This window comes from Salvia splendens, chromosome 8, assembly GCF_004379255.2.
Source record: "Salvia splendens isolate huo1 chromosome 8, SspV2, whole genome shotgun sequence".
NCBI lineage: Eukaryota > Viridiplantae > Streptophyta > Magnoliopsida > Lamiales > Lamiaceae > Salvia > Salvia splendens.
The window spans coordinates 11,272,203-11,297,292 of NC_056039.1; the positions used below are offsets into that span (position 1 = coordinate 11,272,203).

Below are 25,090 nucleotides of genomic sequence, written 5' to 3' on the forward strand. Positions count from 1 at the left end.
TCGATAGTACAAAATTCAAATCAGCAATGCAATTTCGCCGAAACATAGCACATAGCACATAGCACATAGCACAAAAACTAAAATCATAATTCCAGATGCCCAACTGTAAACTTCAACCAAGAATTACAAAATTTTCCAAATGCCCCGACTGTAATCCCACAACCATAAAATTCGACCAACAATTGCAAAATAGTTTTTCAGATGCCTGACAGTAACCCTACAACAAAAAAATTCAACCAACAATTGCAAAATAAAATTCCAGATGAAATCGCCTAAACCCTTGTGGATACCCTAAATTTAGCGAAATCCAGATGAAATCCCCTAAATTCTAGATGCCGAACAAATGAAATCCCCTAAATTCCAGATGCCGAACAAAATAAAATCGCCTATTATGTTTAGAGAGGGAAATATGAAAGCCGACGAAGATGAAAGATGAAAGAAACAGAGTGTCTATTCTGTTTGGAGACGAATGAAATCATTTAGAGAGGGATGGAAAGATGAAAGAAAATAGGAGAATGGAAAAATAGTGTCTATTCTGTTTGACAAGACAGCTCTTACACATGCAGACTATGTGCAGCATAGGGTGCAGGTTTAGTAGGTAAATAGTCTAAACTGCCCTTCAGCCCATTTGAGCATTTTCGTCTGGAAAATGGCAAAAAACACAAATTTTGTGATTATATATTTTGTTAGATACATGTGATGAGATTTTTAAATGTTAGAGGTCTCTGCTGTTACACGGCGAAAAGTTAGGACCCTTTTGTGCAGTTCACTCAAATAAGTAAATTGGATGTTAAATCTGTTAAGTGGAAGCTCATAATTTTATAAACAGAAATCAAGCCTTATATCCAAGCTGACTTATAGTTCTTTATCCTAGTACTACTTCCATTTTATAAAAATAAAAACTTTTAAATGATACGAGTTTTAATTGGTAAATTAAGAAAGAGATAAAAAGAAAATTGATTGAAGTATTATTACTACATAAATTAAAAAAAAATAGTTTCTATTTTTAAAGGATGAATGTAGTGTGTAATTTTTGTATATAGATTATAAATTGGTCTTATAAATAAACGTGTAAATCTTACATAATACATCAATGAATATTGATTACAATATTTCCTAATGACAGAATTGGTAATACTAATATTTATCTATGTAGGCGTTGTACGATTGTTATAATTCATTATCATATAATTATATATCTATGATTAAGTCGTGACATTAATTTAGATGAAGAGGATGATTATCAATCTAGGAATAAGTTATACTCTCTCCGTTCCGCAATAGTGGAGTCATTTTATTATTTTGGTATGCTCCATAATAGTTGAGTCATTTCATTTTCTAACAAAAGTCAACACTTTTTTATCTTACTTTACTCATTTTTACTTTGTTCTCTCTTCATATCTCTACCTTATGCATTTCCTACTTTATTCCTTTACTTAACTCACTTAACACAATACTCCCTCCGTCCCTCAAGAATATGCACTATTTCCTTTTTAGTCCGTCCCTCAAGAATATGCACTCTTCCCTTTTTAGTCCGTCCCACAAGAATATGCACTTTCTAATTTTAGAAAGTTTTTCTCTCTAATGAGGTGAGACTCATTCTCCACTAACATACTTTATTTACTTTTTTTTGTACCTCTCTCTTACTTAACCAATTTAATATTAAAACTCATGCCGACCCCAAAGTGCATATTCTTTGGGGACGGAAGGAGTATTCTTTAAATTGTATAATGGAAGGAACACAGTACTTTTGAAATCACATGCTGAAAAAAAAGCCTTGATTATCGCAGAACGGAGGAAATAAGATTCACTTTCATAAACCAAAATAATAAATATTCAATCATGATATATAATATTTGAGAGTCCAATTGTCATAATCTTCAAGCCGAACAGGGGCCAATGTATTAAAATCGTTGGTAGATGAAATCATTCAGTCATACTTTGGTTATCAAATAGTAGTAGTACTTAATTTTTCAACGAAGTTGTTTGGCCATATACTTATTTTTCAACTAAATTTATGTAACATATATATACTGCACAACGTTCCAAAAATGCAATCAGCTCAAAACGCTAAGATACCATCATCAAAATTATAACACTGTTATATTCCTACTCAAGATCGCTCTAAACAGCGAAGGAGCACATCAAAGGCTCGAATAATATATGGAATCATAAAAAATAGTAGCCAATAACTTGCATCAACTTAACTAGAGAAATCTATCTCATTCAGTAGCAATGATACACCCCTTGCCTTTTAACCCAGTAAAAAGGTAACTGACTTAAACCAGCACCATGATCGCTGAGAGCAGAAGTTTCCACTTGCCCTACAGCTTCTGGCATGAATTCCGTGATCAAATTACCATCATATTTGGAGCAGCCATACCATTTCAGGAGAAGTTGATGCTGATAATACCCTGGATGCAAAGAGAAAGCTTGCAACCTGACAGAAATAGAATTGCTTAGTTTCGCTTGAAAATGGAACAAAGTGTATCTGAGCATGCGTAAAACTACATTTTCAAATTTTCACAATAAGTACTGATAACAAATAAAGAAATATGTTCCCATCTGTAATAAGAATTTTGAGCTTTTAATCAAATCAGGTACGGCCGTCCAATTCATAAATTGACATAGAAATACCTGATCACAACACTGGTACTCCAGAGGACATGCAAAGCTTGGAGTCAGCACCACCACTAATCACACTATTACCTTTCCACCAATCAGCACACAAAACCTGAATCAATAATATAGCGTTATGAATCTATATTCACATAATTGAAAACAAAATTTATACATGGAGCCAAGTTTGAATAAGTACCTTGTCACTGTGTGTCTATTACAGCCAATGGCCACTGCAGAAAATAGATGATTCAGAATCTAAGTGTAAAACTCTAGTATGCTATAGAAGGGACTGAATTGACCACATACCGCAGTTCTCAGATCCCACATCATCACTTTTCCATCAAATGATGCAGAGACTAAGTGATACCATGATTTATCGTGCCATTTGCAAGAAGATATCCAAGAATTATGTGATGAGAATTGGAATATAGGAGACAGAGTTCCAGGTCTGCGAGGATCCCATACTCGAAGAACAGGATCAGAACCACCAGCAGCAATAAGGGCAGAACTCTCACCTCCAATACTAAGACAGTTAATAGCCTTGCCACAGGACTAAGAGCAGAATAAGAGAAATGCTATCAATCACTTGACAATAATGAATCCATTTGCAGGCAATATATTATTTGAAAAGGTTGAAGCCATTGCATTAAAGATTTTCAAAGTTTCTGTCATCAGAACACCTTTTTCATAATCGATAAAAAAAGACAAAAAGTTGTATTCATGTCAGGCAGATCCTTATTGTGTTCTTTTGCTGTTTGGACTTAATGTGTAGTATTGGCATGCAACACACGAGATGAAAACATGAATAGCCACCCCAACCCTAAGATTTACAAACTAGTGAACTACCAAGTCATTCTTTCAGAGATCAAGTTAGAATTATGTTAGTAGATCCTTTGATATGAGGAATAAACCATGGCTCCATTTTCATGCAAAATTAATGTGCAAAAATTGTGCGATATAGATTCTCAAAGTGACATGAGACTCTATCATAAAATTAAAAGAACCATTAGCCTTACTAAGCTCGATAACACTAAAGAAGAATTGGATGAAAAATATATAGGCCTTCAAAATGAATCTAGGTATAAATGACTAATCTTTATTAAGAATATCAACATAATTAGTGGCAAATGGAGGTGGGGTATAGTAGTCTCCCTCACGGGCCTCACCATGTTGAAAGAGTCTTTCCCTGTCTCAACATCCCATCTTCTGATTGAATGATCCCGCCTGAATATATCGTTTCACGTTGTGGCCAGACAACAGTAGATACACACTGTGTATGTCCCACTAGTGTTGTTAAAGCGTCACCCTGTACAAAAATATGATAAACTACGTCACATGCAGTTAGGCGTGGGATAACTCAGAACATGAGATGTACGAGAGTTTTTAAATTTCTGAAAATGATCATATGTTTTGAGGGTTTCTGTTAGAAAACATTTACTAAGGCTAGTGCCTAGTGGCCATCAAGTTCACCTTATCCAAAAATAAACATCTGCATAAATTTAAATATGGTGAAATGTAACTACAGTAAACACCACTGCAAAACAAATAGAGATAAATCTCATGAAATTTTGGTTTAGATAACCTCCCACTATATATACAACCTACCATCATCACTTCACATTTTTTAGTAATTCCCTGATCAAAATTTAGATAATTCAGCTGGGAAGGATGGTTAATGAGGAGGAGATAAGTTTGTGTCAATAACATAAAAACTATTTACATAAAAACTTTTTATTACGGTGACAATGGTTTACCTCTGACAGAGCCTCCTCATCTTGACCACCTGTTTTCCTCTTCTTCACTGAAATTGAGTCATCAGTGCCAGTAGCACTTGCATTCCATAAATTGATAGTACAATCCCAAGATCCAGAACATAACTTCAGAGAAAATGAGAAGACCATGGGAAAGGATTAACGTCGCTAGAAGTATTATATTATTGTGAATAAGAAACTAAGCAAATAAAAATACCATATCACTGGAGGGTATTGCAGCAATACTCTGAACAGCACCAGTATGACCCCGCAATATCTTAACAGATCTAATCTTCTTTGGTTGATCAATCGGATCCTCTTCACCAAACTTCAAACAAGACAAAAAATCAGCAACCAGTTAAGCACAGAAAATAGCATAAATAAGCCTGATTAGAAGAGGAATTGAATACCTTCCAAAGCCTCAACGTCCTGTCCTTTGAACTAGTAGCAACAACTTGATCAGCAATACTATCAACTATGAAAACAGTTTATCTATTATCATATACAGATTCAATAGGTATGACCTTGTGGTTCTAAATAAATTCCAAAGATATAGTCATGCAGAATCTTGAAATATCCTACAGAACTAGCTTTCCAAATTCTAAGTGTTTCTGTATCTGAAGAGGTACGGCAAGTAGGAGATTATGCATAGCGTGTGATTTCAAGCCCTATGAGTAAAACTGGATGTTGTTTGAATGTTTGCGGAGCTTTATACCAGAAGCTCAATTTTGCAGTTTGTGATGAGCATAAAGCAGCAAAATTTTAGTAAGAGTCAAATCAGAATTGTTGTTCAAAAGACTTCAATTTTACTCCCATAAAAATGGTTTAAACTAATGCACAAAAAAAGGAAAAAGAAAATCCTGAAACTATATCAGAGCTTATCTGAGAATATTCAACAAGAAATATCATCTTGAACAAAAAAAAGAACCCCATTTGTACCTTTGGGCATCAAATTACATACAGAAGTCAAGGGGCCAGAATTCCCAACTAATACATGTGTACATACTCCACCAGCCTTCCATATTCTAAGAATCAATACATGAAATAATACTGCATCAGAGAATTATTCTAAAGAAAAGCAAATGGAAAAGGATAATAATAGGTAGGTTTCACAATTTTATCAAGTTACCTTCCAAATCCATCATAACATCCAGTCAAAATGTACCTATTGAGAAGTAAAATTAGTCCTCTTCTGTATAGATGTGTACAATTCTTAAAATCATATGACTTCATTGTGGCGGATGTTTATAAATCATATTCGTCAGTTAAGGGAACATGTGGTGAAATTATAATTTGGTGTGAACACTGTTATGTGACTTAGATGCATACCCATCACTAGAACCATCAACTGCACTGACCCAGTCATCATGTAAAGAAGGCTCCTCTTGTTTCCTAGGATCTACAGCTTTAATGTATTCAATTTCAAGAACTTTTTCCTGTAAAAAAGATTACAAATCATCACTATATACAAAAACACACTGACGAAAGGAAAAAGTTCAGCAATCAATTCAAACCCCAAATAATTGACACAATCCCTTTTTATTCCGAAACTGTAAATAATCTCATACATAGTTCCAATATCAAAATTGGCAGTGTAACCCGTCAGCACTAAGTCCCTCCGATATAATTAAGGCCACAAAGGAAAAATTAAACTTACAGCAGAAATGCCTTTAGCAACAAGAAACTCTTCAAGTGACATGCGAACCAGCTCTCCATCAATAAGAAAATCAAAAGGCTCCGTTGTCCAATCCTCATTCGCTGATATATTAAATCGTAAATAAAGCAAATGAACATCGCAGAATACAATTCAGTTTCAAACTTCTCATAATATCCGTCCACCAGCTAGTTCATGAGGCAGTTTCAGCCAAATAAAAAAATTCAAACAAATAGACAAAGAGATAATAATTACTGGTAAGAGCATCTCCACTGGGCGGACATCCCACTAGGACATCCACTAGGACATCTCAAAAACACCTCCTGCCACGTCACTGGGACTTCTCATCCCACTGCCACGTCACTAGGACATCCCCTCCTATGTCCGCCCTTCCCACTAGGACATCCCGCAATAAAAAAAAAATCACAATAATTTAATTACGTAAAAACGGAAATATAATTTTGACACGGAATACGGGAAAGTAAAATACGGGCAAAAATACATATTCATAAAACATAAAAAAAACATAGTTAGAAAAAAGCAAAATACATAGTCATTCAAAAAAAGAAAAATACATAATCCAACATCTCCGGCTCCCTCCGCGCTGTAGTAAAAGAAGAGAGAAACTTGTTAACAACAAGTGGTGCAAATGAAATGAAGTTCAACGAGCCGTATATATAGGGTTTTAAAAAAATAAAAAAAAAATCGGACGTCCGAGCGGGACGTCCGACCCTTGCCACAGTGGCGGACGTCCGCCCGCCCGTCGCAGGGACGTCCGAGGACACCCGAGGTCCTCACGGGACGTCCGTATCCGACCCTAAACGCCACAATGGCGGACGTCCGGGTCGCCCGTCGCGACGTCCGACCGGATGTCCGACCGGACGTCCGCCATTGGAGATGCTCTAAAGAGGAGATTGTTGACGAGTGCAGAGAGGCCGAAGCGAGTGAGATTGGCAGGTATGGATATAGAAGCTTACTGCACTTTGTACGGGTGGTGTAGCTTCGTTACGAAGCGCACTTGAACTTGCCTAGCTTCTCCTTCTACCTCTCCATCATCGATACCAGTGGTTGATTCAGGAATTGTTGTTTGGGGGTGCGATAAACAATTATGATTTTTTAATTATTAAAAACACGAAGATGTGCATCAGAAGAAAATCGAATAGATAAAACAAAGAGAATTAAAATCCTTTTGAATATTTAAAAAATATATATAATGATAAAGATATAAGAAAATGGGTCAATTTTTTTAGAAATAGGAAATGATTGGTTTTAAATGCAATAGAAAAAACTATAAAGAAAAAAATATGTGTTTAAAATACATAAGTTTGAAAAAACAGAAAAATACAGATAGAAAAATAAAGATAGGTGACCTAAATAGTTCTATATTCGAATGCATTTTTGAATATTTAAAAAAGAGAGAAAAGTATAAATATGAGAAATGTAATAGTACTCCTATTTGCACAAATAAAAGTGGAAAGAAGTGAAGAACATAAAAGATGAGAAGGCGCCACTAATAAGCTTCGAACCCAGTTCTTCTAGATTAAATTTAGAGACACAACCACTAGACCAACAATGATATTGTGACTTTGTGCAGATATACATACAATATAACGATAATATTTGGGGGTACAGTTGTACCCCTTTATTCCAATGTGGCTCCGCCACTGATCGATACCCATTTCGATCTTCGCAGGTGTTGTGTGCGCGCGCGCGAAAGTGCGTGAACAAACAAGGAGATAGAGAGGGGACTCAGGCCACCCGCAACGCGTCCCGCAGGTGGCTCGTATCTCTTCCCGCCGAGACGAGATGACGGCGAGAAGCGTTGCAGCGTCCCGTCTCGTCCCGGTCTCGCCGAGACGCCCGTCCCACCGAGACGGATAGCGGGCTGTCTCGCCACGCGCTCACGCGACGTGGCGCGCTCTAGCGCCATGCGTGACGCCCACTCGCCGGCCCGCGAGTGGACTTCGTCACGCTGACGCAATAAATCATTTTTTTCAATTTCAAATTTAATAAAAAAATTAAATAAAAATAAAAAACGGTAATATTAACGTTTTTCGACCGTTTTCCTTTTTTATTTTTCTTTATTTTTTTACTCTATATATACTCATATTTCTTCCTCATTTCACACACAAATACACATCTATTCTTCTCAAATCATCTTCATTTCCTCTCCAATTTTCATCTAACCTCTCCAATTGTCATCACAAAATGTCCGGCGGCGGCAACTATGGCGGTGGCGGCTCCGGCGGGTTTGACATCAACGCGTTTGACGACTGGGGGCATGTACAATGTCTTGGGTGGTTCCGGCTCCGGTTCGTCGACGCCGGCGGGGTACCAACCACCCCATTTTGATGTTGATGCATACGCTCGTCCCTCCGTCCCGAGGAGTTCGCAAGGATTATCCCAAATTCGGGAGGATTATCCGGATGAACCCACTCCGGAAGGAGGACGAGGCGGTGGAAGCTCCAGGGCGGTGGAGGAAGAGGCGGAGGCGGCCGAGGAGGAGGAGGATGTAGGCTGGCATCCGTACAGCCACAAGAACACGATGGTTGTGTACAACGTCTGGATCAGCGTCTCGTACGATCCCATCGTCGGGAATCAACAAACCCGGAAGTGCTTCTGGGAAAAGGTCACCAAGGCCTACAACGAGATTAAGTCGAAGGGGTCCCGCCGCCGCACATTGAAGATGCTCCGCGCTCACTTTGACCGAGTCGACAGAGAGGTCAAAAAATTCTGCCGCATCTACAAGAACGATGCGGCTCATTACCAAAGCGGAGCCACGAGAGCCGACATTCTGAGATCGGCTTTGCGAGTCTATTTCGAAGACACCGGCAAAGAATTCAGACATGTCGATGTTTGGGAGGCCGTCAAAGACGAGGAAAGGTGGGTCGGCGGTGTCCGGTCCAGCTCGGGCTCAACCTCGAAGCGCACGAAGCATACGGCGGGTGGCTAATACTCGTCTAGTGGGGGCGGTTCGGGCAGGCGAAGGCGGCTAGAGGGAGGAGGGGCCGAGGCGAATCAAGCCAGGCAGGCTCGGGCTCGAACACCCTATTGTCCACGTACTTGACCGCCACGATGGCAGACACTTCCGCATGACGCCTCCACAATATCAAGCTCATTTTGCCGGAATTGAGTATATGACAAGACACATTGGTATTCCGCCTCCACGTAGCTTGAGTGCACCGCCACCTCCTTCGGGGAATGATTCGCCGACGGAGTAGTTTTTTTTTAATTTCTATAAAATTATATTTTAAATTATGTATTTTTATTTTTTTAGGATTTTAATTATGTGTTTTTTTTATTTTTTTGAATTTTAAGTTGTATTTTTATTTTATGTTATAATTTTATTTTATTTAATGAAATGTGTTTTTATTAATTGAATTTGTTGGAAATAAAAATAAAAAATGAAATTGAATGAATAGTAAGTTAAGAGATGGTTAAGAGACGGATAAGAAATGGAGGGTTGCAGGTTCTGTCTCTTAGTTAAGAGATGAAGTGAAAAGTACAGTGGGGCGCATGGATAGTTAAGGGATGAGACGGTTAATAGACGGATAAGAGACAGCGTTGAAGATGGCCTTAGCTAGGGTTTAAGGGAATTGTTAAGGTTTACATTGAACTAGTAGTTTATTTTTTAAAAAAATATTTATTTGAAATACTATTAAAATCAATAATACATGCACATTATGCAATTATATGAGGTCTCCGAAAAACATTAGGGTTAGAATAGTTTTCCACGAAGGTATTTTAAGTATGTAATTTTTTATTTGTAGGATTTTAATTATGTAATTTTTATTTTTTAGGATTTTAAGTATGTAATTTTTATTTTTTAGGATTTAAGTAGTTCGAGTATTTTTAATGTATTTTTATATTGTAGAAATATTTTTAGTAATTGAAGTATTTTAATTATACAATGGAATGTTGGGACACTTGAGCATGTCTTTGCGGAAGAGCATGGATGTGAGTGTTGTGCTCTTGGGGAAGAGCCGAGAATAAAAAATTAATAAATGTGGATCCGTGTCCACATTAATGCTCTTTGGCAAGAGCATGGATGAGGATGCTCTTAGGATCTAGCTCAAATGTTGCCAACAAGACAATGTTTTTATTTAGGCTTTTGAATTTGATAATTTTCATGATTCGTCAGAAAATGATTTTAAAAAAAAAGACAACAACTTCAAGCATATAGCGAAGGAAGGAATTTTTGGATTACATTGTGCACAAACGCACTTAACACGCCCACAATGCTGTAGTTAAATTTTTAGCTCAATCTTACAACAAATGGCATATCTGACCTTAAAAAGAACATAGAAAATCAAATCATATAGTATAAAATAAGAAAGAAAAAGTGTACCCAAAACCTAAAAAACAAGAACCAATAACTTTTGATACCAATAAATGCGAACTCTTGCACATGAACCAAACAAATGTCTCCCCCCGAGACTCAAGAAACTTTTTCCGTCCCCGTTAATTGTCTACTTTTATCATTTTCGTCTGTCCTTCATTAATTGTCTATTTTCCATTAACTCATTACACTCACATTATAATTTTCATAACAATTGGTACATAACATAAACTATTAGATATTATTTTAATTAATAAATACTATATGAAACTTTCATATTAATAATACTCCACATGGATACTTATATTATGATGGGTAAATTTTAAAATATCAGTAACATTGAAAGATCAGTTGGTAAACGACTATTCAGTTGGCTCGCAAATTTAAGTCTAAAAATAAAACATCTAATCTCATACGTAAAAAAAGGGAAAAAAAAAGATGGATACCAACACGTTTTCTAAAACGGAAAAACATGGTATTCCAGGAACGCTCAGTGTTCCTCTCTCTCTTCTCTTTACCATCGTAGACTCTGTGTCATGACTCCAATTTTAAAATAGCAGCAAAGGAAGCATCCTGGCCGGGCTTTCCGAGGATTTTTTCGGGCTTCAGTAATGGGTCTATTTTCTCTCATCATGAAATGGCACCATCTCCACAATCACAAGCCGTTGAAGCTCTTGATTTTGCTCTCCATTTTGTTTTCAGCTCAAAATGGAGCGGTTTGGGGCTTCGATTCCGATAAATCTGCGCTTCTCGAGTTCAAGGCCTCAATTTCAGACCCCTACAGAGTGCTCAGCAGCTGGGGTTCCAACAATCCGAATCACTGCTCTTGGGCCGGGGTTTCGTGCGGGCCGGGTTCGCGGGTCGTTGCGCTGAATATAACCGGCGGAGGTAATTCTTTATCTTGTGCTCGAATTGCTCAGTTTCCGCTCTATGGGTTTGGGATTAGGAGGAATTGTTTGGGTGGAAATCGTAAAATTTTGGGTAAATTGTCTGCTGCTGTTGCTAAGCTTAGTGAACTCAAGATTTTATCACTGCCTTTTAATGAATTGAGTGGTGAAATTCCTGCTGAAATTTGGGGTATGGGAAAGCTTCAAGTGCTTGATCTTGAAGGGAATTTGATCTCAGGCGCTTTGCCCTCTCAATTTAGTGGGTTGAGGAAATTGAAAGTTCTTAACTTGGGATTCAATAAAATCTTTGGAGGGATGCCGAGCTCTTTGTCAAATTGTACGGGCCTTCAAGTTCTGAGTTTAGCTGGGAATCAGTTGAATGGATCAATTCCGGGGTTTGTGGGCGGGTTTAGGGATTTAAGCGGGCTTCACTTGTCGTTTAATCTGCTTAGTGGATCTATTCCAGTTGAGATTGGTGATAATTGTGGGAAGATGGAGCATTTGGAGCTCTCCGGGAATTACTTGACTGGTGGTATTCCAAGAGAAATTGCTAAATGCAGTGGGCTAAAGACCCTTCTCTTGTACTCTAATCTGTTGGAGGAGGTTCTTCCTAGTGAGCTTGGTCAGTTGAGTCAGCTTCAAGTGATGGATGTTTCGAGGAACAATTTTGGGGGCCCGATTCCACCTCAGATTAGTAACTGTACAAGTCTTTCAATCCTTGTATTGGCAAACTCATGGAATCCTCTTCCAAATGTTTCGAGTTTAGGTGGTAGTTATTCGATGGAGAAGCTGGCATTGCCTGTTGATGAGTACAATTTCTACGAGGGTACACTCCCTGATGAAATTACTCGTCTCTCAAGCTTGAGGATGGTGTGGGTGCCTAGAGCAATGTTGAATGGCAACTTCCCTGATAGTTGGGGATCCTGCAGCAGCTTGGAGATGCTGAATTTAGCTGAGAACTATTACTTGGGGGAAATTCCTGTCAGCTTTAGCAACTGCAAGAAGCTGCGGTTTCTTGATTTGAGCTCCAACCGGCTTGGTGGGGAGATTAGTGACAAAGTTCCCGTACCTTGTATGGATGTGTTTGATATCAGTGGGAATCATTTTTCAGGCTCAATACCCAGATTCAGTTATGAATCTTGTGCTCCTGTAAAATCCTTGTCTGGAGATTCTGCAGGTACTTATGATCCTTCTTCTGCATACTTGGCGTATTTCAGATATAGAACTCAGCTCGGATCCTTGTTGCCACTTTCTGGAGATGGGGATAGTTTCTTGGTGTTGCATAATTTTGGTTCGAACAACCTCAGTGGCCCCCTGCCACCGATGCCTATTGCATCTGAAAGATTAGGAAGCCAAACTGTTTATGCATTTCTTGCAGGCAGAAACAAGCTTTCTGGGACTTTTCCCGGAGTTTTGTTGGAGAAGTGTGCTCAAGTTAAAGGTGTCATAGTCAACGTGAGTTATAATGAGTTATTCGGTCAAGTCCCAACTGAGATGGCCACAGTGTGCAAGTCTCTCATACTGCTAGATGCTTCCAAGAATCGGTTTTCTGGAGCTCTACCTCCCAGCATTGGCAACTTGGGTTCACTTGTTCTTCTGAACTTAAGCTGGAATCCTTTGCAAGGTCCGATTCCAAGCAGCCTTGGTCAGCTAAAGGATATCAAACGTCTCTCTTTGGCTGGGAATAACCTGAATGGTTCAATCCCTGCAAGTTTGGGGCAGCTTTACTCTCTCGAAGTTCTCGACTTGTCCTCAAATTCTCTATCCAGTGAAATTCCGGAAAATCTTGCGAATTTGAGAAACTTGACAGTTCTCCTCCTGAACAATAATAAATTATCGGGGCAGATTCCCTCTGAACTGCGAAATGTATCCTCTATCTCAGTGTTTAATGTGTCGTTCAACAATCTGTCCGGGCCGCTGCCTCTCAACAGCAATATGAATCAGTGCAATAGCTTTCTTGGGAATCCTTTTCTTCATTGCCCTGTGTCCTCTTTGTCCTCGCCATCTGCAGAGCAACAGGGAATAGTGGGAAACTCGCCAGGCACTGCTTCTTCGCCACCTTCAACTCCGAGGCAACAAGGAGGCAACAGAAGCCTAAACTCGGTTGAGATTGCTTCCATAACATCAGCAGCAGCAGTGTTCTCGGTTTTCTTTGCCCTCGTCGTTCTCTTCTTTTACACCAGGAAGTGGAAACCGAGGTCCAGAGTCAGCGGAACTGCTAGAAAGGAAGTGATTGTGTTCAACGACATTGGCGTACCACTGACCTTTGAGAACGTGGTGCGTGCTACGGGCAGCTTCAACGCGAGCAACTGCATTGGTAATGGAGGTTTTGGGGCGACATACAAGGCAGAAATTGCGCCCGGTCAGTTGGTGGCCATCAAACGCCTTGCAGTTGGCCGTTTCCAAGGAGTTCAGCAATTCGATGCAGAGATCAAGACTCTGGGCAGGCTTCGCCATCCAAACCTCGTGACTCTGATTGGATACCACGCCAGCGAAACGGAGATGTTTCTGATATACAATTATTTACCGGGTGGCAATCTGGAGAAATTCATACAAGAGAGATCAAGCAGAGCTGTTGATTGGAGGATATTGCACAAGATTGCTCTCGACATCGCTCGCGCACTTGCCTACCTGCACGACCAGTGCGTGCCACGTGTCCTTCATCGTGACGTGAAGCCTAGCAACATACTGTTGGACGACGAGTACAATGCTTATCTGTCGGATTTCGGGCTGGCCAGGCTTCTCGGGACTTCGGAGACTCACGCCACCACTGGCGTGGCCGGAACATTTGGGTACGTGGCACCGGAATACGCCATGACCTGCCGTGTCTCAGACAAGGCAGACGTGTACAGCTATGGGGTCGTGCTGCTGGAGTTGATCTCGGACAAGAAAGCCCTAGATCCGTCGTTCTCTTCCTACGGGAACGGCTTCAACATCGTTGCTTGGGCGTGTATGCTACTGCGGCAGGGGCGAGCGAAAGAGTTCTTCACGGGCGGATTGTGGGACGTGGGCCCGCACGACGATCTGGTGGAAGTGCTGCACTTGGCAGTGGTGTGCACAGTGGACTCGCTGTCGACAAGGCCGACGATGAAGCAGGTTGTAAGGCGGCTGAAACAGCTACAGCCGGCGTCGTGTTAGGGTTAGGAAAGGTGTAATTGTAGCTACTTGTAAATGAGAAGTATAGCTTCCTTGTCCAATTTTTCCAAGTTCCTAGACTAGATTAGAAGAATGCATATATTTGTTTCCTGTATTTTTTTATTTAACATGTCTTGGTTCAAATAATATCAAAGCACAAGCTTCTTGAATTATCCAAAGTGTATAGGGAAATCAAATGCTCTAATGTTCATGTGCTACTTTACTGTGATTTCTTGAGTGAGGTTTAAATGAACTTAATAATGGAATGATGATGAGAAGCGAATTATTAATTGAATGCTGATGACAAATGATTTCATATCACTGGTATAATTTTCTTTTCATGGATGCCAATAATTGAGTAATGAAAAATGTATGTACTAAACTACATTAACTGTATTTCTTTTTTCTTCTTCAAAATAATCAATTACTGTGTATTACATTGCTAAATTGATGATATATAGTAATATATGAAACTTATACTACTAACTTGATGATGTTTAGTAGTAACAAAAAACAAACTGAATAACCCAATTTATTCAAATCTAGCTAAATTATCAAAATCAATAAAGAATTTTCCCTTTTGTGTCATTTTCTTCTTCTTCGGCAATTTCTCCGCAACTTTCAACTTTCATCTCCTGTCGTCAATTCGCAATATCTTTTTCCAATTTGCACAGAAAGTGATATCCAAATTACAAGGCCGGTAATTTATTTTAAAATCCCCTCCTATCACAACTACTGATTCTAATTACTATTAACTGATTTTTTAAACCATTGTGTTATAAGTACTGAATAATTTTCACTATTTCACTTTTATATTTTGACTTTTAATATTCAGAAAAGCTAACTTCATGGACTACTAATTAATCGTTAACCTTCTATATTTTGATTAGTTAACTCCGAATAATATGTTTTTTCAGATTTTAATTGGGTAATAGCCAAAAAATACATCAACTTTTAATCAATTCAGACGAACTTTAAATGTAGTGAAAAAATACATCAACTTTTGGTCAATTTACGTTTTTAGCACAGTTAAATTTTCCGGTGAAGTTAATCGTACGTGGTGACCGGGATGTCTACGTCATCTTACCATATGTTCCACCTAGTTTACATACCGAACTTATAATATTGTGAAAAAAATACAAAAACTTTGAATGTGGTCAAAATATACACAAACTTTTAGATGATTTTATTTGTAGCACCTTAAAAGTACATAAATTTTGAATGAGATAAAATAAATACACTGAAACTAGAAATGTGGTAAAAAAAATTATACTACTAAGTTTTAGATATACTTAAAGTTGGTGTATTTTTTTTAACCGTATTTCTAGTTTGTGTATATTTTTTTTACCATATTCAAATTTTATACTCCCCGTCCCATAAAAATATGTGCACTTGCTATTTTCGTCCGTCCCACAAAAATATATGCATTCTATTTTTAGAAAAATTCTATCAATTAAATAATGTAGGTCTCATTATCCACTCACTCCACTTTAACTATTTTTCTCCTCATCTCTCTTACTTTACCAATTTTATTTTAATTCTCGTGCCATATCCATTGCCCATATTTTTATGGGACGGGGGAGTATATTTTTAAGGTGATACAAACACAACCATCTAAAAGTCAGTGTATTTTTTTTACCACAGTCAAAGTTGTGTATTTTCTTACAACATTACAATTTCGGTCCATAAACTACGTGGAACCAACATTAAGATGACTTAGACATCCCAGTCACCACATAGCATTAATTTTTCCAGAAAATTTAACCGTGCTAAAAACCTGAATTGACCAAAAGTTGGTGTCTTTTTTCACCACATTTAATGTTGATGATAAAAACCTGAAAAGTTTGTGTATTTTTTGCTATTTACCCATATTAGTTCATGGAAATTTAAATCGTCACGACTGCAACTGGAGGTGAGCTTTTGGGGGTTGGGTTTCTGGTCTCGAAAGACATGGGCCATGACCATAAATAATTGGCCATTAAGGAATATCCACGGTTCAATTTATTACAAATTAATGAACCCCACCCTCGTTAAATTTAATTATAATGGATGTATGTATTGTGGATTAGAATTTAGAATGCACATTTGGTGTTTTTCTTTGATAAAATGTATGATCTGACTATAAATCTAACATAAGCGTAGTGCTTAATTACCAAAGAAAGTCCTCAAAATATTTTTTAACTTCTGTCACGTCAGACGCAACCCATAAAGCAAGCATCAAAACTCATTAGTAATCAAGAGTAAGAGACCAAGTAAAATTATACTGAAATCGAAATTAAGATTCACTAAGCAGTGCCTATATTCTGTTTCACACACAGGTTTTATCTGTCAGGATAAAAAATAAATAAAAGATAATTTTGTCAATATTTTAGTTTGAATGTAGTCATTATAAGTAAAAAAAAATTCTCTGAGTCCAAAAAAGTTATGTCCAATTAAAAGATTGACTCTTGGCAATGGGATACTAAAAATCACAGTTTTCTTTAAATATAGAGAAAGCACATGATTCCAAGAAAAAATGTTGGTCAAATTGATGGTAAATTCTCAAAATTATAAATAAAAAATTTAATGATAGTAAAGAGATGCAACCTTATCTCCCTAATGCAATCAACAGTCTCCAAGTGAAACCAATTGTTGACTTATGCACCTGCAACCAAATCCCCTCCTTTATAGTGGATGGGATTTATATATTAGCAATGCTAATGACACCTAAAAGAAAAACACAATAATGACTTAAAACCAGCCTATCAAACCCCCATGAAATATATAAAAATAGTAGATGAACATTTAAGTTTAACTAGACATTTACAATGCCATCTAAGTTTCTTACCACTGAAAACGCAGGAAATTAGAGTCATATATAGTTTTACAGCTATGGTTTGTTGCAAACCATTCTGCTAAGGTTGGTGAGGACAGGCTTACCACACAACTATAGTTGTTAACACAGAGAGAAAGGGGTAACAACTATGTGTTTCAAAGGGAAAGCGACGTCACCCCCACCGCCATGCCTGACGAATTCTGCTGGTGTAAGAAACAGACCATGGCAAACACACACAATCTTGACTTCCTCTCCTCTCTTGTATCTGTACAGGAATCCCTCCGTCTTGCTATGATTCGGCCCATATCCTTTCATTGAGACGTATGGCATGTCCACCATGCCACTCTTCACCAGTGCTTCATCAGTGTTAACAATCAAAGCAGATGGTTGTCCTGTAGCGCAACTACCCCCAGTCGTATTAGCTTGATTTGCTCCTGCCCAAGATCAGAACACGGATCAAGATAGTGTCGCAATCTCCTCTTAAGATAGTTATCAAGCCAGATTCTCAATATAGCATAATTATGCGCGAGTTAGGTCAGTTTTAGTGTAGGAAACTCATACTTGAATGAGGAAGAAAACACGATTCTCATATCTCAACATATCCATTACGTGAAGACTGAAGAGCATGTGAAATGACAAAGCAAACAGATTATCATGAAAAGGAAAACGACAATGGATGAGATGTCGAACAATTTGTCTAGGTCTGCTGATCATGCATCAAAAGATAACTTAATATTCGGAACCCAAAAGACAACTATTTCATAACACCATCACTCTACACACTAACTATGATTGTCTGCATCACTGCTTGCATATTATCCAGCTCATGATTCATTTCAATCATGTAATGCATCAGAAGATAAGTTCATGATCAAATTCTTAAAGACAACTATAATAGTACTATGACTTCGAAAACCTTGTGAGAGAAACAGGACTAATGCAGCGCCAACTATAAATAGTCTGCATGCAGATTATTCAGCTCATGATTCATTGCAACCATGTTTTTATTACTCAATGCATACCCTTACCTGCTTCCCAGCCAGCTCATATCACTCACCGAAGGATACTTATATTCCAAAAATATAATGAGCTAGCAAACTATCAACAACCATATTTGCATAGAAGAAAAATGGGCTACTACAGCCTTGAGCATTTAATTTATTCAATGTATTTACTCCCCAGTCTGATCCAAAATCCTAAATATAATTGAACAAGATAATGAACTTGCAGATTATCAACAACCCTATTTACATAATTCAAGGAAAATGTGTATCTAGACAGATGAACTATTTTGTAGGGTCAAAGTGGGCACTGAAAAGGGGACTTAAGTCCCTATCTACCACTTAAAGTTTAAATTCGTTCTTCTGGCTCCTTCAGGGAAGGTGGAGTTAACGGCAAAGTTTTGAGTTAGTTAACATTTGGTATTATGGTCCACAAATTTAGACTTGACCTACCCCTCCTCAAAACCCTAAAATCTTCAACTTTCCTAAAGGAACACTCCATTCGTATTCACAGATGGAACTATCTATACTATTTTCTCTGAGCTGAAAATATAGCCAGGTCTGCAGCAGTTGTACCTCATCTAATTCTCTCTTCACATAGTAAGTTAATTTAAAGCATGAACCCTTCAATTCAAGAATGTATGGTGATGTTAACTTTGCCTTCAAAAAGAAAGAACAATTATACCATTATGTATTGTTACTTACATGCCACCTACCATTTGCATATAGTCCCTCCGTCCACAAAAAATACTCCCATTTGTGGACGGCACGAGTTTTAATGAGAAATTGGCAAAGTAGAGAGGAGAAAAAGTAGGTAAAGCAAGAGAGATATGGAGAAAAAGTAGGTAAAGCAAGAGAGATACGGAGAAAAAGTAAGTAAAGTATGGGAATAGGGAAAAATGGATAAAGTATGAGAAAGAAATTTTCCATTTTTAGAAATGGGAATATTTTTTGTGGACATCCACCAAAAATGGCAAAAGGGGACTATTTTTCATGGATGGAGGGAGCAGTGTTGTTAAAATCGCGCCCCGAGCGCGCTTGGGTCGCGGGTCGCAAGGGTCGAGACCGACGTCGCCCCATTGTGGGTGGGTGGGTCGAGATTCAGGGGTCGCCACTGGGGCGGCTGGGGCGAGCGGCTGGGGCGAGCAGCTGGGTCGATCGGCTGGGGCGAGCGGCTGGAAGAAGAAGATCGTCGGCCATGGCAGCTCAGAAATGGGTCTGTGAGAATGAAGAGAGACGAAGGGATGAGAATGAAGAGAGAAGAAGGGGAATGAAGAGAGAAGAAGGGGGTTTACCGAGACAAAAATTTTAAAAGGAAAGTAGGTGGAAGCTATAGCTAGGGCTCTAGGACCTATAAAAGTTAATAATCATTTTCTTCGACTTCATTTTTAAATATTAGTATTAATATTGGTTCATATTCTCTATTCCTTGAATATGATTAGTTCCTATTTAAATAAAAAAAATACCTTTAATTACCAATCAAAATTACATTCAAATCTAATTAAATATATTGTGATGTTCTAATTAAATTAAATATATGTTGATTTTTATTTATTGTGTTATGAGTTATGAATTATTTTGATATTTTGATCATTTCTATTTTCCATTTTATCTCTATTCACATGAATTGAGTCTACATTTATATTATTTGATACATTATAAACATTAGAGCAATATATTTATTTTATTTAATATTAAAAGGCAAAAAAATTAACCTAGCTTTGTGGGTCTCTCGACCCCGTCGACTCGTCGACCCGCGACCCGAATTTTCACCTCATCGACCCGGTGCGCCCCGCGACCCTAACAACACTGGGAGGGAGTATGATTTTCCTTTCAAATGATGGTAAAAAACTAGTGCTGATCAGATAATGAGGCGTTAAATTATAATAGCTAAATAATTCGAGCAATCAATTGTACGAAACAAACTGAAAGGGATCGTCATGAAGATCTTGATAGGTATAAATGATTCCATGAATGAACTTTTATCCTTTTGTCTATTTGGCCTTTAAAGATAACATGTGTGAAGTGTTTTTCTCAAGAATTTGAAGAAGATTTTAGATTTTGAGAGGGGGATGGAGATTCCATAGATTTGGGGAAAATACCATTTTAACAAGCTCATAAATAGGGTGGTGTTCACAAAAAGGGTAAAAAAAATAAGCCAAATTAGAAGTTGCATGGGCAAGAGGGGACAAAATATAATTTCAGTGCAAACTCCGACGGCACAAGATATTTTTGACATCAATATGCTCCCTTCGCTTAATCCAAAACCGCCCTTCCCAAACAAATGCTATAACCCAAATATCGTTGCAACTTCATGGCATGTCCAATAATTTGGTATGGAGTATATTAGAAAGGAAGAGCATATCTAAACCTGTTATTTAACTCTAGGAATATTGATCACTCTCTTTTCAATATAAAATACTAAATCTCTTAAAAGGCGTTTATTATTTAGGATTGGCTATATACATGATTGATTACTCGATGGATTAGATAGATGATATCATACAAGATTTTATCAATCGTTTGTTTCCTGTGGTGGATTATTGGGAGATTAAAATTGTGACCTAAAAAATCTAACATTTACTATGTGGATTAAATGCACCAATTTATCCTTCTCTTTTGGGTTTCCAAAGTTTGAAACTAATGAATCTCTTTTTCCAATTTACTTTTCTAGTTTTCAACTTTTGCCATATTATCATATAGATTTGAGGACAAGTGGGTGTTTTCAATAAAAGTTATTTATTCCCATTACTAAACTTTCTCCAATCCCCACCCTTTGCAGTTGGATATAGAATATAGATAATGCAAGTTATCTTAAATTATCCAGACCTTGAGGTATCTCAATGTTTCTATTCCATCTTAGTAAACAGTAGATTAACTAACATTATATTTATCTATCTAGCTAATCCAATCCCCTTAGTGGTGTTAACTTTGAATTCTAGGGTTGGATTGATTGAATTGACGGAGGTTACGTGTCTAATACATGTACCCATGTCCATGCAACATATGATAGTATAATCTAATAAGGTGTGATTGCATTTGTAGATTAATAATAAAACTGAAAGTCCATAATATCCTTGAACTCTACGAAAATATCAACCTAAACCTAGTACAGTAAAAACTAAAGCCAAAGAGCTTGTCGCCGCCTCTGCTCCACCAGACCAAAGGCGTGATCACCTACAAGATGAGTACATCGCATTGGGACAGTGCACTCCAACAAGTTGAGGAATTGATTCCTAAAACAAGTGGTTGGGGATGTTCGGCGCTGGAATGTGAGTGATAATGATTAAGAAGCTGTGAAAATTGTTTTAATATGAGGCAGAGCAGTTTATTGTAAGGGTGAGGGGCATGAGTTGCTAGTTGAACAGTAGAAATGGTCGTCAGAAAAAGGAAAATAAATTTAGGTTCTGTGAATTAGGAATTTTGAGACGGAAGAATCTAGGATGTATGATGCTGATGGTCGATGGACGGCGGCAATGAGACGGAGAGTGGGGTTTTCCGAGGAAGATCTTGGTGGGTGGAGATAGAAGAAATAAATGGTGGTGAATTTTCCATAAGAGGGTGATTTTGCCTAGGGTAATTCTAGTAGTAATTAAATTGTATTTTTATTTTATATTGTTATAAATAGATTTTTTTATCATTTCAGAATCACATAGAGTAGACAAGAGTTTACTGAATTATCGCAATTCGCAATCATAATATACATCCTACAGCTTTCAATCCTTAGGTTAGTAAGAAAGTAAGCACTCCATTCAATTTGATTTCATTAACCTTTACTTCTCTAGTCCCTTTTGGAACAAAGAAGACAAAAAAGTGGGAGAGAATATGAATCTAATTTATACACAAAGAAACGGGAAAGTACATAAATATACCTCTAATTTGGATTATTCATTGGTATCACCTATTCTAATGGGAGGACACACCGCAAATACGACAAGCAAAACAGATAAATGACGCACACTTTAAGATAACAACCAATGCCGGCAGGAGAATTAACTAATTGCTACCAAAGATAAGTGGATCACTGTAAGTAAACAAACAAAGCAAGACGACAAATAATGCAAGACGACAAAGAATTTAGAATAAGTAATTAACTAATTGCTACCAAAGATAAGTGGTACACTGCAAGACGACAAACAACGCAAGACGACAAAGAATGCAGACAACGGAATTAACTAACTACTACTATAGAAAAAGTAGAACAACAAGCTCTCATCAGGAACATGCATTGAACTCAAAGAAGAGAAACTAAGAACCAAAAGATACAGATATTAATCAATCAAGATACAGGTTAAATATCATGTATAATAAGACTTCAAACCTATGCATGAACATGCTATATACAGTCCATTCCAACCAGCGTATGACCCTGAAACTCTATAGAAAGCAATGATAGCTACCAAATTCAATCTGAAATGGTGCTTCAGGATTTTATCTGCTATTCTCATAAATCAAAAGAGCCAAGAAGACAGTTTAATACATGAAATGAGATTTACACTTACATATGAATGCTTTACTGCATAAGATGGACATGCAAGATCATAAGCAGCAATGCACAAAATACTCATCTCTCTCTCTCATTGCATGTGTGTGTGTGTGCATCAATTCATTTCCAAACTACAACACCTCTTTGCAGCAGCAAGGCATAATCAAAACATTCATTTCACACAAACACAATGATGTCCTTGAAACAAGATTTAAATGAAGAAAAAAGGAGAGTTTATACCATTAACCAGATTTCCCTTGGATTCAACCGGCGGCGGCTTAGGCAACTCTCTTGAACCAGCGTCGTTGGGTTTCAAAGCTCCATTAGCAGCCGCATGCACTTGCTGTCCCGTGCCGCCAGCAACGCTCTTCAACGTATCCATCCTCGGTCTCCCGAACTCCGGCGGCAAGGAGCAGGTCCTCACAGGCTCCGGCCCACCATTACCTGCAGAATCAGCATTCAACGTTACGTTGGCGACGGAGGAAGAGCGCCTCATCCTCTTGCTGGCGAGGTCCACCCCAAATCTCCCGTTGGTGGAAAGCCCCAAACTCAGCTCCAATTCCTCTCTTTCTCTACCTGCATTTCCAGTTGCCGCCCCGCCCCGCCTCACCAGCTTGGGTACCAGATCCCTTGAGCTTCCCTCCGCCCCTACCAAACGACGCGCGGCGTCTCTGTGCTCTTTGCCTCCCTCCATCGCTGTGAAATTGAAAAAATTGATAAAAAGAAATGTGTATTTGTTCACAATTGTCTTCCCGGGAAGTCGAATTTGAAGAAATTAATCAGAAAAACATCAATGCTGTGAAGAAATGAGAAAATTGGGGGTTTTCAGAGAGAGGATTGAGAGCCGGCAATGGAGAGAAAGAGCAGTATAGGCATAGTTTTAAATGTAAAGTTTAGCAGTAGTGAAATGAGGGTATGCTTGTTTATCCCAACAATCAATTCAATTTCACCTTTAATTCAACTTATTTTCAATACTTTTTTTTTTATTTTCATGGATTAATTCAGTCATTCCGACGTGGATAAATGCGTATTTAGCATCAGCAATGACCGCCGTCTCGGTGGATGTCCGCGCGGGACGTCCGCCATTATGCAAGGTCGCGACGGATACGGACGTCCGCTGCGGACACCGGAGTTCCGCGGCGTTCCGCGGACGTCCGTAGCGACGTCCGTGCGGATGTCCGACATTCCGGAGACACGACGGACGTCCCAATTTTTTAATTTTTTTTGTTTAAAAGTCTATATATACAGCTCGTTGAACTTCATTTCATTCGTACCACTTGTTTTAACAAGTTTCTCTCTCTAAATTTCTTTTATATATCTGTAATGGCTGGTAATGGTAGTGGTAGTGGTATTGATAGTGGTGGGCATTATGAACACATGATGCGGCTTATTCATGCACGTGTGCGGGAGGAACAAGCGGCCTTGGAGCCGGCGGTACCTCGACCCATCCATCGTCGATCTATAGTACCCCGGGACCACCTCGCTGCACACCGTCGGTTGTATGAGGATTACTTCGCTCCGGAGCCACGATATGGGGAGAACATATTCCGGCGACGTTTTAGGATACATCGTCCGCTCTTTCTGCATATCGTGGGCGCTTTAGAGCGTCGATACGGGTATTTCAGGGTGCGGGAGGAAGCGGCTGGTAAACCCAACCACACGCCGATTCAGAAGTGCACTGCCGCAATCAGGCAGTTGGCATACGGAGGCGCGGCCGACATGTTCTACGAGTACCTCCACATCAGCGAGACGACTGCCCGCGAGTGCCTGAAGTATTTTTGTCAGGGCGTTAGGGAGATGATGGAGTACGTACTAAACAAGCCCATCAGCCTAAAGCCCAAGAAAGAGTATCAGTTCGGCATGACTAAAGAGTTCAGTTCGGCACAACCAAAGAGTTCGGCCCCAGCCTACAGCTCGGTAAAAGCCAACCAATCAAACTCTGCTCTCAGGTCGGCATCAAGCTCTACTCTCAGATCGGCAAAAGCTGCTCGGCAATAATTCAGCAGTTCGGTCTCAGTATTCGACCGAACTAGGAGATAGTGGACTCATGCAGGATTTCCACCTCCACTACACCCACGATCTATTTAGTGGTGTCAAGCAGTCATTAACTCATGCAGGATAGTGGACCCATGCAAGATCGCCACGATCTCCACGACATCCACTACCTAGTAAATGGTGCTGCATGCCACGATCTTGGTTCAATGTATAAATAGAACCTAGATCAGATAGATAAGGTTAAGTTCTGTTAAGCTCTCTAGAGATAAAAGATCAAATAGCAAGTCTGTATTGTAAGCTGTAGAAAACAGATCAAGCAATACAACTCTGCCCTCTTTTCTTCCCGTGGACGTAGATTTACCTCAGTAAATCGAACCACGTAAATTCATTGTGTCGTAGTCTTTA

The 25,090-nt window shown here is 38.6% G+C and overlaps 2 protein-coding genes and 1 pseudogene across 3 annotated transcripts; 1 reads left to right on the plus strand and 2 right to left on the minus strand.

The window, feature by feature from the left end:
• Positions 1–2,043: 2,043 nt before the first annotated feature.
• LOC121745118 lies at positions 2,044–6,225 on the minus strand (annotated as a pseudogene).
• Positions 6,226–10,811: 4,586 nt separating this feature from the next.
• LOC121745049 (LRR receptor-like serine/threonine-protein kinase RPK2) lies at positions 10,812–14,561 on the plus strand. Its single transcript, XM_042138808.1, has one exon. It carries the CDS (start codon positions 10,978–10,980, stop codon positions 14,389–14,391), a length of 3,414 nt encoding a protein of 1,137 aa, XP_041994742.1. The 5' UTR covers positions 10,812–10,977; the 3' UTR covers positions 14,392–14,561.
• Positions 14,562–17,104: 2,543 nt separating this feature from the next.
• On the minus strand, positions 17,105–23,597 carry LOC121744113 (ninja-family protein AFP3-like). Of its 2 annotated transcripts, XM_042137553.1 has the most exons (3): positions 23,267–23,597; positions 22,931–23,134; positions 17,105–17,637 (listed from the first exon to the last, which is right to left on the minus strand). In XM_042137553.1, the coding sequence occupies exons 1-3, from the start codon at positions 23,382–23,384 to the stop codon at positions 17,324–17,326; spliced, it is 636 nt and encodes a 211-aa protein (XP_041993487.1). In that variant the 5' UTR covers positions 23,385–23,597; the 3' UTR covers positions 17,105–17,323. The 2 variants fall into 2 exon arrangements, with proteins under 2 accessions (XP_041993487.1, XP_041993486.1); XM_042137552.1 differs by having other exon boundaries at positions 22,931–23,597.
• Positions 23,598–25,090: the final 1,493 nt, after the last annotated feature.

Coding starts and splice junctions, on each gene's coding strand:
- LOC121745049 (XM_042138808.1), top strand. CDS start 10,978: ATGGGTCTATTTTCTCTCATCATGAAATGGCACCATCTCCACAATCAC.
- LOC121744113 (XM_042137552.1), bottom strand. CDS start 23,384: ATGGAGGGAGGCAAAGAGCACAGAGACGCCGCGCGTCGTTTGGTAGGG. Junction 17,638..22,930: donor CAAGGGAAATCTGGTTAATG/GTATAAACTCTC, acceptor GATCTTGGGCAG/GAGCAAATCAAGCTAATACG.